The sequence below is a fragment of the Choloepus didactylus genome, chromosome 3 (genome assembly GCF_015220235.1).
Source record: "Choloepus didactylus isolate mChoDid1 chromosome 3, mChoDid1.pri, whole genome shotgun sequence".
Taxonomy (NCBI): Eukaryota; Metazoa; Chordata; class Mammalia; order Pilosa; family Megalonychidae; genus Choloepus; species Choloepus didactylus.
In genome coordinates this window covers 71203755-71221452 of record NC_051309.1, presented here as the reverse complement: position 1 = coordinate 71221452, position 17698 = coordinate 71203755, and the positions used below count along the sequence as shown (strand labels likewise).

Genomic DNA, 17698 nt, shown 5'->3' with positions numbered 1-17698 from the left:
GGATCTGTGTTCAATTGGCCCTAATATGCATGGGTAGTTTATGTATTCTCTAAAATTATTAAAGAATGGGCTGCTCTTTTGTGGGCTGGTTATCAGAGTACCTCATGTTTCCAAAACAGTTAACTACAGTGGCTCCATTTAAAATAAAGAAAGTTATCTTGAGGCAACAGCTAACTATTAGCCATAGATCTTATTATTGGCCTTTGATAAGATGCCACAGTTAAACAAATAAGTATCCTTTTGTCTTAAGACTCATTAACCAAATGTTTAAAGGTCATTTTCCACTTTGATGGTTTCTCTCAGTTATATTGTCTATGTTATCCACAAACCCATCTCAGTTATCATTTTATAAATACATATTACATGAATAAGAAAGGGATCAGAAGGTATTTTAGAAAGCGCTATATAAGCTACAAATAACAGAATATACAGAAGACCACTGTGCCAAAAGGATAAGACCAAAGAGTAGCTCTCCCTGACCACCCATTATTCTCTAGTTTGTTGCCTGGTTTATTTCCTTCAAAATAATTATCACAATATGAAACTATTGTTTGTTTACTTGTTTATTTTCTGTCTCCCACTCCCTTCAACCCACAAAAATATAAATTTCATGGGTAAGGGCAAAGGGTTAGATCTGTCCTTTTCATTTGCTGTATCTTCAGCCCCTTTCACCAAGCATGGCTCATAGTAGGTTTTTAGCCAGTATTTGTTGAATGAATGAATGAATCAATCAAAAGTAATGATCTTCCTACCTCTGTTACTGTAAGAATAAAGCCTCGCCATTCTTCTCCACTTTCTGTGTTCTCTGTCTAAAGATAAAGAAAAACAGATAGTGACAAAAAAGAAAAAACATGTGAATGACTATGAACATTAATACTTTTATTAACTTCAAATAACTTTAGAATTTTAAATGTTTATTTTACAAGCTTCATAATATGTAATCCATTAAAACCAGCAATGCTGACAAAATGCATATCCAACTGAAGCACATTGTTTTAAAAAGTCAATTGCAATTTTTCTTAAATCGCTTAAAATCAGTGGAAAGGAATTTTCTACTTTCCTTTATATTAATGTATATTTGTTATGAAATATCTCAATCCTATTTTCTTTTGTCAGAAGTCAGAAGTATAGAACTCTAATCTGTTTGCTTTCTGAACAAGTAAAATTGTGCAAATTTACTTAACTCAAAAAAAATTTAGATGTTAACAAATTTAACTCTGTAATATGGTAATTCATGGTTATTCTCCCCAGTGATATTGAACATTGATTGACTATTGTGAAAATTAGATTAAGTTTAGCTTTCACACAGGGTGGGGGCAGCTCAGGGGAATGGCAGAGGGTCAAGAAGCCAAGCTATAATCAGTGGCCGGTCCTCCTGTTTATCTGCCCACTGTCTTTGCAAGGTGGAGCCGGGGGGGCGGGGGAGATGTTCCTTAAACAGCTTCATAAGTTGTTACCAAACTAGCTCAGACTGGCTCTGCAGTTCAAGAACAAAGGAAAGAGGGGTGGAGACTTGTTTCAAATGTTCCAAGTTTGCACAGGAGACTTTTTTTTCAAATGTTTCCAATTTGGGTGGGCTGCACTTTTCCAAGTTGAACGGGCTAGTTAGGCTTGTCGAATAGAATGTCACCTCTGAAGTATCCAGCCAATGGAGAAACAGGGGAGGGACTTGCAGTTAGGTGTAGGGAATAAATACTGCTGGGTCTATTGTTCTGCGTGCCAACCCCCTCACATTTTGGTTGAGTGCGTGTTCTTGCAAGATCGTGAATAAATTCTTTTCTACTCCACCATCGGGTGAGCATTTATTCCTTTTAGGAAGAGTACTTGTTTCTCACACTATAAGTTTGGCACAACCAGGTAGAACCAATGTAGTTAGTCCGTAGAGACTTCCAATTCTTAGCTTTTAAAACTACTGCAACTAATAATAGTATCAGTCAATGTCTATTGAATGCTTGTAAGTGGCAGCTACTGTTCTAAGCACTGTTCTCAGGTTAGTTGTTTTAATCTTCATTGCAACTCTCTGAGAAAAGTACCATTTTTTGTTTTTACAGATTTGTTAATTCAACAAATACTTATTGATTGTCATATATGTCCCAGGAACTATTCTGAGTACCAGTTCACATCAGGAAACAAAAGAAAATTCTTGTTCTCATAGAATTTTGGGTCTAGCAAGAGACAATCAATAATAAACACAGTAGGGAGTGATCATGTCAGAAGGAAATAAGTATTATGGAAAAATAAAGTAGAGCAAGGGTAAGAGATCAGGAATGCCAATAGGAGTGGGAAGGGGAAAAGGGTTGTAATGTTAATAAAGTGGTGTAGATAGGCCTCAGTGTGAGCATTACGTTTGAGTCAAAACTTGCTTCTGGGTTAGGAAACTAAGGCACAAAGAGGTTAAGTTTTGCCTCAAAGCACATATACTAAATAAAACATCCAGAATTAAAACCTAGGCAATCTGACTCCCATCAGAATCATTTGGGGACCTTGTATTCCTGGGCCCAGGTTTGGGGGTGGGTGGGTAGAGCTGGATTTCCTATGCATAGGTGATTCTTATTACACTAAAGTTTGCAGACCAATGCTTTCAAGATCAATTAATAATCTGGGAAAGTCTCCAATTACATCTTATTCAAATGTGAGTGGTTCTCTTGATATTGTAGTTATTGATAGACTTGAATTAGCTCACTTTGAACAATGATTCAAGAACAACCTTTGAAAAATACTAGGCAGGATCTCTCAGAAGACAGAAATATATGGTTTCAACTTGTTTATATACTAAACAAGTGAACATGCCCTTTCAAATCCCAATTCAAAACACTGTAGTTCTTGGCAAAAGGTGAGATATACTAATAAAGAGTAAGATTTGGTGTCCCTTCTTGTAATTCCTTTTTTATCTCAGCCACTGGGTTGTGAAGAGATTATACTATTTATAACCACAACTTGTTACAGACTAATAGCTTCTCCTCACTTACCTTAAGTTCCACTTCCTCTATTGGCAAAACAAGGGTGAATTTTGCACAGTTCTTTTCAGTTGAATTCTGGTCAGTAAGGCATGTGAGATCTATTAGGTCTAATTTGTCAGCATACTGCAAAGATAAGGGGAAATCTCATTGAAGTTTTTCATGGGTAATACATGTTCATCATAGAAGGAAGGAAAATATGTATCTTCCTTTCATTTATTTGTACTTTACATGATATCCTGGTTCTCAACTGGGGGTGTCACCCCGTCTCAATCCCAGAGAACATTTGGAAATGTGTTAAGTGATAGTGTGCTGAACCTGGCCATACAGGCTTGCATAAGCCAATTGTTAAATATTCAGGAATTTTGCAAGCTGGTTGTTAAACATAGCCATTACAAAGAGTTAAATTATATAAAAATACAACCAAATAAATTATATTAAAAACAAAGGTAATTAAAACTCAAAACTCATCACTTTCTAATTATATTACATTTTACTATTCACTATGATCTTGAAACTTCTTACATCTTTGTATCTGCCTGCTGAAAATAGTATATAATGGTGTGCTACTGTGTATTTTTTCCCAACTCTGTGTTCAGTGAGATCACATTGATAGATTGAAATCAACCATGATGGGAGTATTTACATCATGGAAATTAGCAAACACTATGGAAATTACAAATCAGGACTTGAGTTAATACAGTCCCTGTCTCATATTCTCGTTTGTTGGTTTATTTTTTGAAAGCCTTTTAAATATCCAAAAGCCATTCTTAGCTCATAGACTGTAAAATATCCATCCACAGACCAGATTTGGCCCAAGGGCAACAGTTTACTGGCCCCTGTTCTAGACTCAAGAAAGTGAAAATATTAATAATGCAGATGAAAAGAATTTGTTGTGTCTGAAACTGTTCTGTTGTAAATAAAATTTTAAAATTGGCAAAATATTCTTCCAGCATTCAAAATCTACTTTCTAATTCAGCAAAGCAGTTGCTCATGTCATTGACAAATGCATGAACTTCTGACACACATAATTGTTGCTTTACTTTCCTCTTACAATTAACGTAAACAAAAATATCAACCAACATTCATGTCACATATCTAATGACAACAAATTTATTAGGGAAACAGCAGATTATAATTTACAACTCTGTATGTCTAATCATGAGTGAATTGCAATCATAGTTGGCTACATATAAAAGAGTTTGGCAAATATCCATGAAAGCTTTCTGTGACAATCGGTTGGCTATATGAAAGTTACAATAAAAGTATGGTGTATTGTATTACTGTTTTTTAAGTGTGTACTACACATTCTTTATAATAAAGTTTTGCACATACAGATATGCATATATTTTTTCCCAGAGAACTGATTGTGAAACAACTACTATACAGTATTGGTTATGATAAGCCTATTAAGAAATTCTTATCTTAAAAAAATATCATAGTAATATTTCTTCTAAGAAATTGGTCTATATGCACTGGTCTGTATGCACCTGACTAGACTTTCCTTTGAGTGCTAGAAGGATTAGAACTACCTGTAATAAGTTTAGTAGGGATTTTATAGTACAATATTTTGCTAAATTACCCTCATTCCTGATTCCTTTTTATCTCCTTCTTCTATTTTGCCCATTTTGGCTTATCTTACTGTATTCTTGTAAGTCTCCTCATTATATTTTTCAGAATAAGGTAGGGCATAAAAATAAATAAGATTTTTCCAGAGCTGCTCCTATATTGATGTGGGTGACTTACTTACTTTCAATGAACAAAGAACAATTCAAAATGATGTAAGAGAAGGAGGGAAGAGTTTAAAACTACACCCTTGAAACCAGAATCTTTTACTGATGGATTGTCTAGATCAAGCTCAGTGAGTTTTGTTGAGACAAAAGAGGAAGCAACAGAGGAAGCATTGACAGAGTTAGATAGAGTGCCTTAAGCTGATTCATTGATTAGATGAAAGGAAGTCATACCTTTGTGTTTATCGTTTTTTAACTGTAGTGTTGAAAAGGGTCTTAACGGTTATCTAATCTAGCGGCCATCTGATGCCTGAATCTCCTCCAGATATCCTTCCATCCAGCCAGCCTATGTTTAAGCATCTCTACCAACTTGGAACTTGTGCCTGTTAAGCAGCTCTGCCTGCTAGCAAGTTTTTTTTTTCTTGTAGTGAGCCACAGCTTTTCACTAAGCAATTTCCATCCATTGGTCCTAGTCTCTTTTTTTCTTGATAACACTAAATTCGGTGACTCTTTCCCATGACCTCCTTATAAGCCCAGTAAATATTTAAAGACAGCTTTAAATTCTTCCCTGCTATAGGCTAAGGATCCATAGTTCCTGCTTGGTCTATCCCTGTGCTTTCTCCTAAGATTATCACCCAAAACATTTTCCCAAAGGGTCTGCATCCTCTTTTAACCAAATAAGTATATGATCTTGTGCACTTTCTTACTCCTTAAACTTGACCATAATCATCTTTAAAACGGGGGTTAAAATAGCACCCACTCTGCAGAGTTGTGAAAAATAATGAGACAATATGGGCACCTACCAAGTGCCAGCTACCCTCCTTACAAATACTATCTTGTTTAATCCTTTCTATAACCTAATGAGATAAGTTGCTATTTTCATTCCTAACTTTAGAGATTTGAAACCTGAGTGTGACAGAGATCTTTCATTTACTCCTCCACATCCTCTTTCATCTCTTCAGCACCCAAAACTCTGTTCCAGGAGGGGAACTGTATGGCCAACATCAATGGACGCCTCACCCTTTGGTTTCCTGTTGGTTGGACCATTGGAGAATACCAGCAGGAGATCAGGGAGGTGAGGAGAGTGAGGATGGTTGTAATAAACAAGTGCTCCAGACTGGCCATGTCCCTCAGTCAAAGGTCATCCTCTTCTCAAGGCAGTCGTCTCCACCCATCTGTCTCCATTACTCTCCCACTCTTTCCTCTCGCTTCTAGGTAACAGGCCACTGCTCTATCCCCTGTTCTATCTACAGGATCTGTAGAATCCTTTGTGGTTTTTCTATACCCTGTTTGTTGTTTGAAAATAACATCTTTATTAATCTCTTTTCATATTGCCCAGTTTGAGATGTCATCTGTTTCCTACCAGTTCCCTGACTGAGACACTGAGATATAGATTGGTGAGACAACTAGCCCAAGATCCCACGGTTAATAATGGCAGGGGCAGTGTAAAAGCCCAGGCAGGCTGCCCGGAGAGACCAAGCTCTCCACCGAGCTGTACTGCCTCTTGCTGTGTACTTAGTGAGCAACAAATGTTAGCGCTGTCACTTACTGTGTATTTTAGAAGGTTTAGACCAAGGAAGGCACAACAGAAAAATTAGTTCTTTATATTTTTGTGGTATTTGAAAACACCCTTATGTAAACCTTGTCCAACCAGAACTCTGATGAAAGATGTTCATTTTAAGTTTGTTTTTTTTTGTTTATTTTAAATGAGTTCTGACTAGTTCACGACTACGGTGCTGAAATACATTCAGGTGGAATGTATCATACTGGCTCAGAGAACAGTTAACTCTTCCTCTGCTTTACTTTTTTCTTTCTTTTTTTCACTAGATCTGGACATTTAACAATGATTTTCTAAGTGTGGGCTACAATATACATAGTCCAGCATGTTTTTATTTAAACAAGTTACTGGCTCATACAATTTCCTATAAGCATAATATTCCAAGGCAGGCAAGCATTTCCCACTAAAATACCGCATCTTGTTTGTGGAAAAATGAAACACACAATCTGAATTTTAAATTAATACAAATAAATAAATCTCAGAAACCTTTTATTGCTAACTTTGTGCTTGAGTTCTTAGAAGCCCTGCTTAGTGGGGTCTGTCTTTGTCTTTCTAGAAAAATTAAACTGTAATATATGATGCTCTGGGATCATCTTGTTCCTCTTAGATTATAACTGCATGCAACAGCAAAAGAAAAAGTAGGGGAAAAATCACATTATCACCTGGTATTAGGCAACTTGTATTCAGATGACGAGCTAAGTTTTTCACTTTCTGACCAAGTTTTTATTAACAGAGAAAAACATAAGTTAATACCTTTTCTCTGAGTTGCCCAGGATATTTTACCATGTGTCTTGTCCTAATCAACAGTCCTCACAGATTTAAACTTACCTGTTTACTTGGTTTTACCAGAACATCTCTACTCTTGGAAGGCAGAATATACAAAATGAATAATGGACTATATGACAAGTGTATATTAGGAAAAAATTGAATTAGCTGAACATATTTACTTACTATTGTACTTTTTTTGTCGATATAAAAGAAAAGTGTAGTTCCTCTCAACTCTGTCCAATAGTGTTTAAACTCCTGTGGGAAAGAAATTGTAAGTATTATTTCAAGTTTACATTCAACTATTTTTCTGCTGATTTTCTCCTTTGTGACTTTAAATAACTTGTATAAGGTTCTTCATATTTAAATCCTCACCTCAGTTTTATGGTTCATCATTTTTACATTTAACTCTCACATTTAACCCTTAAATTTACATTTAACTTCTCAAATTTATTTTAGTGTATACTTTAAGAATATAATTTGATTTGTGTTCAAATAGATCATTCCCCAAAACTCTCTTCTTGATTGAAGACACTTGACATTTTATGAAGTTTCAGTGGAAGCTTGCACATTCAAAATGGGCCAATTCAAGGGGGCAGGATAGGACAGGCATTTAATATCTACCTTGTAGGGCGATTGAAGGGCACATGTAAAGCACTTCACACATTGTTTTGTTTGGGTTCAAGAAATGGTGAATATTATTCTTACAGGTCAAGGAAATGAAAGAAATTGATAACAATAAAAAAAATTTTAACATCACCCACACTGAACCTTGTAGTCCAAGTTTCACTCATATGGTGAATATTTAATTATTAATATATTCATATTACTATCAGTTCAATAGAAATAGAACTTTTTAAGTTAAAAATTTTAATAACATAATCAGAATCCCATTTCACTCAAGTGAAAGTCTATTAAAATAAATGGAACTTACATTTTATGAAGATTGACTATATTACAAAAGAATGGCAAGGGAGTTAAAGAATAAAATCCTTTGAAATCTAAATACTTACCTTCATATCCATATTTTTCCAAAACTATGGTTTAAAAAGTCCAATCTCTTTAAGAGACATGTTAACTATTCCTTCCTTTAGGGTTGAAAAGCTGAATTTTCCAACATGTTGGATCATCATGATGTAAATGGAGGGTTAATGTAAGAAAGCACATCAAACAAATGTTCTCCTTTTCTGTAAACTTGAAGACACTTTCTATTATGGTATTTTGTGCCCCTTCCTTATTGACATATCATTTAGTGCTTTTTTTGACCAGCAAAACATTTGCCACATCTTCAGAATTTATAGATTCATTTTCTCAAATAATAGGAACTCTATAATGCCTATTGCTTTTATTTTTATTTGGTTCTCAGGAAGCTTAAGATTAAATTCACTCTAAATCCCAACAACCGTCTTTTCTCATGCTCCTAATAGAGCTATTTTCTCCCTTCATCTTCATAGTTTCTAATATCTATGTGTTAGCTTTTAGCCCTAAAACTTAGTGCACTAAAACAGCAAAAATTTTCTCTTTCTTACCATTCTGTGGCTAGCTGGTCGTTTCTTCTGATCTGAGTGTTACTTTGGCTACACCTGATGGGTCTAAGGTGGTGTGGCAGTTTACGGTTATATGCCCCAGAAAAAAAAAGTTCCGAATTGTAATCCATTCCTGTGGGTGTGAACCCATTGTATATAGGATCTTTTGATGAGGTTACTTCAGTTAAGATGTGGCCCAACTGAATCAGGGTGGGTCTTAAACATATGACTGGGTCAACAAAGGAGGATTCAAGGGGAGCAGCCAGAAACCGGAAATCAATGGAGCCCAGAAGAGAAAGTAGAGGACATTGCCATGTGATAGAAAAGCCAAGTAACCCCCAGGATGACCAGTAGCCAGCCCTGAACACCAGTCTTTGGGGAGAAAGCATTGCCTTGCTGATGCCTCAATTTTGGACCTCTCTTAGCCTGAAAACTATGAGCCAATAAATTTCTGTTCTTAAGCCAACCCATTGGATGGTACTTGTTTTAGCAGCTGGGGAAACTAAACCAGATGGCCTTACTCATCTGGGACAGGAAGGCTGGGACAACTAAGGCCTCATATGGTCTCATCTTCCAAGAAGTTAGCCTAGACTTGTTTGTATGCTGGTAGAAGAGTTCCCCAGAACAAAAGAGGGTAAAATCCCATGTGCAAGTGCTTTCCAAGATCTGCTTCTGTCACATTTACCAAAGCATGTCATATGCCCAAGCCCAGATTCAAGGGGTAGAAAAATAGACTTACCCTTTTTATGGGAGGAGCAGAAAAGCCACATTTCAAAGGAAGATGCATACAGTGAAGCTTGTACCATTTAGTAGTAGTAATGTAGTAATCTGGCATAGAGGCAAGGTTTCTCCAACCAAGTCCAGTGGTCTTTCCACTCCATCCTACCTCCCAGTTGAGAGCCGACTACCACACATGCCAAACCTACTGATGCTTCATAAATCAAGAACCAATTGCCTTAGAAAGAACAATACTAAATAGCATACAATACTAAATACCAGCCAATTTATAGCCCCTAGAGAAGCAATTACAAAACTGGGCAAAGAGGCTCTACCTCTTGTCTGAAATCTAGATGCCCAATATATTCCTCACACATCTCAGACTCAAGCAATTTAATAAGGCAAGAGAGTACACTTTAATCTAAGTCCCATCAGAAGTCTTTTCCTCATTTTATAAAGGATGCAAGGTGTTATTGCTATTGCAATGGCCCTTTACCTGGTCTGTCTGCCACCTTCTTACAGCCTCCAGTCTATACTGCGTGTTGCTAACAGAGTGAATTATCTCTTCCACATGGAGTAGTACTGATTATTTAATAGGTGAGTTTGGGAGAGGCAGCATGCTCAGCCCGGCCCTTGCCTGTCCTTGCTCAGCTCAGCCTACTAGGAGAGATCTGGTGTTCTGATTTTTTCCTTACCAAGTGGAAACGGCCCTCAAAGAGAGGTAGGCTTGTATCTCTCTAGAGGATTCTGTGACTGGGGCTCAAAGCTACCTAATTCAGGGATAAAATATTAAAAGTTTGTCCTTAAATTGTATATGTGAATTACAGTGTTTGTTCAAGGATGTGTGCAGCTAGCTCTCATATGTTCAGAAGACAGCAATAGATCATGGATGATAGATAGGGAGGGAGGGACGGAGGGAAAGAAATAGCAGTGTGACAGCATGTTAAAGTTGGTGGATTGGGGTATCAGGGGAGGGGGGTCAGGGTATGCTGGAGTTCTTTGTATGGGGTTTGTATTGTTTTTGCAACTGTTCCTATAACTTTGAATTTATTTCAAAATAAAATTTAAAAAAAAATGTATTTGCAAAGCCCCCTTGAGGGACTGGGAGAAAATGTAGAAATATTAAACTTCCCCACCTGGGGAATTACTGATATTCTCACAGGCATTGGGGACTACCAATTTAGAAGGCTGAGCCCTCAATCTTGGGGCTCGCCCTTAAGAAGCTTGTTGCTGCAAAGGGGAGGCTAAGTCTACTTATAATTGTGCGTAAGAGTCATCCTGAGAGAACCTCTTTCGTTGCTCGGATGTGGCCTCTCTCTACAAGCAGGTGAACTCACTGCCTCCCCAATACGTGAATCATGACTCCCAGGGGTGTAAATCTCCTGGCAATGTGGGACGTGAGTCCCGGGGATGAGACTGGACCCAGCGTCGGGGGATTGAGAAAGCTTTCTTGACTAGAAGTGGGAAGAGAAATGAAACAAAACAAAGTTTCAGTGGTTGAGAGACTTCAAATGGAGTCTGGAGGTTATTCTTATGCATTATATAGATATCCCTTTTTAGTTTTTAGTGTATTTGAATAGCTAGAAGGAAATACCTGAAACTGTTGAACTGCAACCCAGTAGCCTTGATTCTTGAAGATGATTGCATAACTATATAGCTTATACTGTGCGACTGTGTGATTGTGAAAAACTTGTGGCTCACATTCCCTTTATCCAGCGTATGGACAGATGAGTAGAAAAATAGGGACATTACTCTAATTTTTATTCTTATTCTTATTTTTTGTGTGTGTGGTAATGAAAATGTTCAAAAATTAATTGTGGTGATGAATCCACAACCATATAATGGTACTGTGAACAACTGATTGTACACTTTGGATGGCTGTATGGTATATGAATGTATCTCAATAAAATTGAATTAAAAAAAAAAGTTTGTCCTTAACTCTAAGCCACTTAACAATAGACTCTAACAAAAAGAAAGGTAACAGCTCAATCTCCATTTGTATGATTCCTGCATCTTAATTTGAAATCAGTTTCAAATTAGGGAGGGAAAAAAGTATCAACAAATGGGTAGAAAATTGTAACAGGCTAGAGGAATGGGAAGTGACTGCTAATGGGATTTCTTTTTGGGGTGATACAAAGTTTCTGGAATTAGATAGTGGTGGTTGCATAACTTTGTGAATAAATTAAAAATCACTAAATTGTAAACAATAATAATAATAATAATTTCTGTGTCTCCTGTGTGAGAATTTACAGTTAAGGGAGCAAAAATAGAAACGGGGAGACCAGCCTCCTGCTATTGCCTCATCAGGTTGTTAAAGGATGGAATGTGATAATAATTTAAGTACAGAGAGTAGGGCCTGCGACATAGTAAGTGTTCAAAAAGTGTTGGCCACTAAAAAAAAAAAAAGAAAAGAAAAAACACTTTGCCTCATCACTCACATTATTGACAGCTACTTTGCATTTTCATTATCTATATAATACATTTTTCCATATGGTAATCCGTGTGTGTGTGTGTGTGTGTGTGTGGTGTTAGTAGTTGGATCTAAAATTACCTAAAATAGATCTTTATCAGTGGGATTATATATAAGGAGGGAATATTTGTAGACCAGAATAATGAAACCCATTGTCATTCCCATATAAAATCACCTTTTCATATTTTCTTAAATAAAGTGGTAGAAAACTGGATTAAGAAATTTGACTTGAGAAGTTGCTAATGCTTACTGTCACTGTGATCAGGCAGATGCTTCATAAAACCATAGGAGTGACTGGTGTCTTACTCTGTCGAAAAATATTTGAACTTCCTCAGATTTGACTTGTGATTAAATAATAAAATAATTCAAATTATCTCGGGAATTTTATCATACTTCTCTTTCTAAAGCTTTCATCCCCTGCTCCAGTAGTGAGCCTCTGCATTGAAACGGGAAGGCCAAGGCTGTGCTGTATTTTGGAAACAGGATGGGGGTGAGGGAAAGTGCAAGGACAGATCAGAATATAGGCCTATTATTCAGGGAACTTAAACACTGGTTGAGTAGTTTTACTAAAGTATGGCATCTAAGATCTAGCTCAATCCCAAGATGCAATAATTCTATGAAACTAGGATTTTAAAAAATGTAAGGGAATTGCCCAAGTTCCACAGTTGGACTGACACATTTCCTGACTCCCTAGTGCCCTTTCCTCAGTGATATAACTAGTAAAAATGGGTCACAATGCAAAATCCAGTTAAGTTCCTGTTTATGCTCCCTCCCCAATAAAAAAAGTCCTCATTACATATTTTTTTCTTTTGCTGAGCAAGCAATGTGAGGGAAGGGATGGTAAGAGAAATCCTGAAGTCAAAGTCTATCATCTGTTCATCTTGATCAGTCTCACTAGTATTAACCTACCATAACACAGAAAAACCAAAACCACCAATGGCCCCTCAGGATTTATTGGGCTCCTGCTGTATGGACATTCAAATAGCCATCTGTAGTTCTGAGAAAAAATATAGACTACACTTGAAAATAGAACAAATATGGAAAAATATTAAACTCTCACAAGCCAACATATAAGTATGAATTATTTTAAGCAAAGTGAAAAAGCAGACAGAGGGGTTTGGTTAGGGGGGGATTATATGAATTGGACAGAGTTAATCAGGGAAAAATGGGAGTTTTTCAGGTAGCAAACACAGATTTGTGGAAAAGATTAAGGAGGACTTATTAGATTAGGGAAAAAGCAGGTATAAAGGTACTGAGTCAAGACCAAAGACTGGCTGGAGGAAAAGTAGGGTTACAAATAGCAACAAGCCCTGTGACCTGCAACCACAACCACATACCTAATGTCAGATTGAAATTGTATTTAGTGTGCAGAGGCCTGTGGTCACAGTCTTAGTGTCGTTTCTGATAAGCACTCATGAATACCAGTATAACTGAGTCATCTATGGATACCAATCTCAGTAACTAACATCTAGGTATCTATTTTCATCCACAGAGATACATAAACATTTTAAAAATTGATTTTGAAGAGCACATCTCTGGAGGAAATACATTCGTGATGAACCACTGTAGTAAAAAAGGAGACTGAAGTGGGACTTCTGAATTTACCACTAGCTTCACAATCATTAGATGATATTTTATTCAGAGTTTAAGGTCACTGTCTCATTTTCATTCAAACAAATGTATTTGAAAGTCTGCCAAGCTTATGATTGAGCTCAATATGATGAGATACCTGGAGATTAGACCACCCCTAACCTTTAGAAGCTCACAAACTGAATTAGAATTTGAGTTCAAGAGGCAACATGATGTCAAATGCTTTTTAATCCAATCCAAGCTAGGCTCCTTAACGGTTGAGGAACCTTGAACACAACCTCTGTGAGCCACAACTCACTCAGCTGCAAAGTGTATAAAATAACTTTTACCCAGAACAGTTTTACTATACAGATCAGAGTGAAAGGACATTAAGAGCCTAGCATAATACCTGCCATATGGCAACTTCTCAAGAAAATGTACTTTTTATTATATAGTCTGTTCGGGCATCACAGCAACTCATTCAGGCATGCAAAAGAGCATTTATCCATTTTACAAAACAAGAAACCAGGATTTTAAAAAATGTAAAGGAATTGCCCAAGTTCCACGGTTGAACTGACACTTACATTTCCTGATTCCCTAGTGCCCTTTTCTCACTGATATAAATAGTAAAAATGGGTCATAATGCAAAATCCAGTTAAGTTCCTGTTTATGCTCCCTCCCCAATAAAAAAAGGTCCTCATTATGTTTTTTTTTTCTTTCACTGAGCAAGCAATGTGCATTTGCCTAAGAAAGTGTTCTGCATAATGATCTTCAAAGCAGGGTGTATAAACCTCAGAGGGTGAGCAACATGACCTATTAGGGAGAAATTTTTAGAACATTTAATTATATTTATTTTATTTCACCCTTCTTAATTTCTTTTTTGTATATATTTAAATTATTTACATGGAGTATTAGCACATGGAAACACATATTTCTAATTAACAATATTAGAATGTTATATTATTATATAGTTGAAATTTAAGCCAAACATTTAATTTTAAATATGCAAAATTGGAATCATTTTTCTGAGCTCAAGGAAGAGAAGAGAGTTTAAATCCAATGGAAACAAGAAGGCCCTTATCACATCACATCATCATGAAATAGTTAATATAACTTTATATTGAGATAGAAGTTTTTGGTTTAACATTATCTTCTTTAGACTTACCTGGTATTCTGACCTCTTGACTAATAGGAAACCTTCAAAGTACAATGGTAGAGCAGTAATCTTCAATCTTTCCTGGAAGATCCTGCGAGGGGCTGGTTTGGGGGGCTTCTTAGCCATCATACCCACTTTTTAATGTGTGGTTTGGTTTCAGCTCTATCCAGCCTCAAACAAAATGAGATCTCCCTTGTGTGAGAGGAAAAAGCAACTGTTCAAAGAGGAAGTCCCAACTTGCTTTTTAACCACCAACACCACCAACAGAACACACACACACACATACACACACACACACACACACGCGCACTTTTTTCCTTTGCTTTTTGTGAGGTGAGAAAGAACAGGCATAGACCAAATTTTAGAGGGCAACCTCTGAAGAAACTACATGTACTTGCATTTACAGTAGCAAAATAAACAGAAGATTAACATCATCCTAGGATGAAAGGAACAGGTGTAGAGATTGTGCACTTTAGGGGAGACATCAAGGACACATTGTGTTTTTGTTCTTTGCTATCCATTTTTATTCCAATAGAAGACATGACTTGAATTATCCTCACTTCATTAAAAATTTATTCATAGGATAATTTTATTAGCACTGCTTCTGTTGGTTATATATTACATACAGGTCCAAGCTTTGTTAAAAAAAAAATTTTTTTAAAGAAAGGATTCTCCTTATCCCGCAACCTATTTTGATGGTTCACTAAATATAAACTACATGTATGGGAACATTAGGATTTTTCACTTTTTTTTTTTTGCTGTGGTGGATTGACACTGTATGTACCCCAGAAAAAGAAGTTCTTAAATTTAATCCATTCCTGTAGGTATGAACCCATTGTAAGTAGGACTTTTTGATGAGGTTAGTTCAGTTAAGATGGTGTGGCCCATGTCAATCAGGATGGGTCTTAATCCTAATACTGGAGTTCTTTATAAGCAGAGTGAAATTCAGACAGAGAGAGAAAGCCAAGAAAGCAAGAAGCTGAGAGCCCATGGAACCAATAAGAGAAGGGAGAGATGAGAATATCCACCATGTACCTTGCCATATGACAAACTAAGGACCAAGGATTGCCAGCAGCCAGCCCCAGAATGCTGATCTTCAGGAAGAAAGCATCACCTTGATGAGACTTGATTTGGACTTTCTTTTAGCCTCAAAACTATAAGCTAATAAATTCCCATTATTTAAGTTGACTATTTCATGGTATTTGCTTAAGCAGCCTAGGAAACTAAAATATTTGTTAGTAATTATTTAGAATATACAGGTTACCAGTGGATATTTGGCAAAGGTCTGGCAGAAAAAGCTGTAAATTTTCAAATGTTTATTTTGTACTTTTATACTTTCTGAGCTGTGGATCACTGATGTTATGGTGCATGAATGGGACATCAAAATGATTTAATGAGTCTGATATAGATAGATTGGTTCCAAAATGCACACAACAGTTGCTTGTGTAAAATTGTCCTTGAGAGACTAGATATGGTCCTGGAAGTGCAGGGAATTATAGAGGAAGGGAACATGAGAGAATTCTAATTTGTCTTACAAACTAGGGGTCCTGAGAAGTTCCACCATTGCCTATGTCACCCTCAGTAGTTGAGAACTACTCTAGCTCTACTATCCCTGGCCTGAGTATTCTCCCCAGTTCAAACAGCCTATTCCCAGAAATCAAGCCAGAAATCTCTAGTCTAATCCTCCTTTCCTAATGGAGAGACCACATGATTCAAACCATGAATCTGTAGCTGTGGATATAGGAAGCCAAACTGTTTACAAAGTAAAGGTAGAATAATACAAAGTGAATAACAGTAAACTAGAGAAGCATGTCCAGGTGCATTATCAGAGTGAAGACAGTTTGAAACAGGAATTGGGAGTCCAAGTAGGCAGGTGGTCTGGGGAACTAGACAGAAGGAGACAAAAAATGTAAATTAGAAAAGACAGGGAATAATCACATTAGCTTGGCTATCACCTGTTCCCAGACTATGGAGTGGGTGTGGATGGGCCAGATCTGTTTAAAGAACCCATGGCTAAGGTGATTTTTATCATGCGTTTTCAGATTAAGCAAAGTACCTTAAAAGGGTTTCTAGTGCATATTGGTTTCTGAATCAAATTAGAAACAAAATCTAGACTAGAAATCGAGTAAGACTAAGCTTCAAAATTACTGCCTTCCCTTTACGTTATGCCTAGACCTGCTTTCCGCTACCAAAACCTTCAACTGATAAAAGTCCAAGTTAATTTTTGAGACAAAACCATAACTATTTTTAGTTATAGTGAACTAAGAAAGTGAGCTGAATGACATAGGAAATCCTCCTGATTTGATAAATGACCTAATCCATCTGCTTGGCAGCTGATAGCTGATGCAATACAGGAAGGAAGAGTAAAGCGGTAGAACTGAGAAATGAAAAGAAGGCAGCAAAAAGGGACATAGGGACATGGAAATCATCAGTGAGTGGAATATAAGAAAAGTTGTCATTGCCTCTGTAGTCAGAGGGCTTCATGGGAGAGAGACAAGAATGCCTCTAGAAAAAATGTAAAGAAGGGAATATTATTGTGAAATAACCATATGATTAACTATGTCTTTCTTACTTCCTTTAAATAAGCAAAATTAAAGGAAAACCAGTTCAGCTAGTTCATCAGCCTCTATAAATTGCTTTGGTTTTCTGATTTTCATGTCAAATTAATCCTTAATATACAAAGGATCAAGTTATGTCTTTCTAAAAAATAATTTCAAAAGGCAAAAATCCTGAAACATTATTAGCCAGTTAGACATATCCACAATTACCAGCACTATTGTAGCACTGTACCATCACAATGGAACTTCTTTTATAGATCTCTCAAGTCTTAGGTGGTAATTAATGAATTTATAGTTAATGAAATGTAGTAGCAAAAGGTGCTTGTGCATGGAGGGAGAGACCCATTTTGCTATTAACCACTCTGAGACCTGGACAAACTACTTCATCTATGAAATTAGAGTATGGACTAAATGACTTCTTGTCTAAAAAGCTGCCTTAGCCTTTTTAAGTAATCTCCTAATTTCCACTCTTTTTCTTCTCTGACTCAATTAAAATGCAGTATGATTAATTTACTCTCCTGTTTAAAACCCATTAACGGGTTGCCATTGCTTTTGAGATTCAGTCTTTCATTTTTTTCATTCAACAGTAAATATTTTTGAGCACCAACAATGTGTTTAAGCATAGCACATCAAGTTCTTCAAAATATGGCCCTTTGAAGTCTCAACTCCTCACAAAATACACTATGCTCCAG

The 17698-nt window shown here is 36.6% G+C and overlaps 1 protein-coding gene across 2 annotated transcripts in view; it reads right to left on the bottom strand.

Moving 5' to 3' along the window:
* Positions 1-14694, bottom strand: part of STAP1 (signal transducing adaptor family member 1) — a 53920-nt gene extending 39226 nt beyond the window's left edge. Inside the window, exons 1-4 of one of the 2 annotated variants that reach the window (XM_037829900.1) lie at positions 14458-14694; positions 7197-7268; positions 2970-3083; positions 753-809 (exon numbers count right to left, since the gene is read on the bottom strand). In XM_037829900.1, coding sequence (XP_037685828.1) covers positions 753-809; positions 2970-3083; positions 7197-7268; positions 14458-14577 — 363 coding nt within the window. In that variant the 5' untranslated portion in view covers positions 14578-14694. The remainder of the gene's footprint in view (positions 1-752; positions 810-2969; positions 3084-7196; positions 7269-14457) is intronic. The other variant, XM_037829901.1, reaches the window with a different exon arrangement.
* Between the last annotated feature and the right edge of the window lie 3004 nt (positions 14695-17698).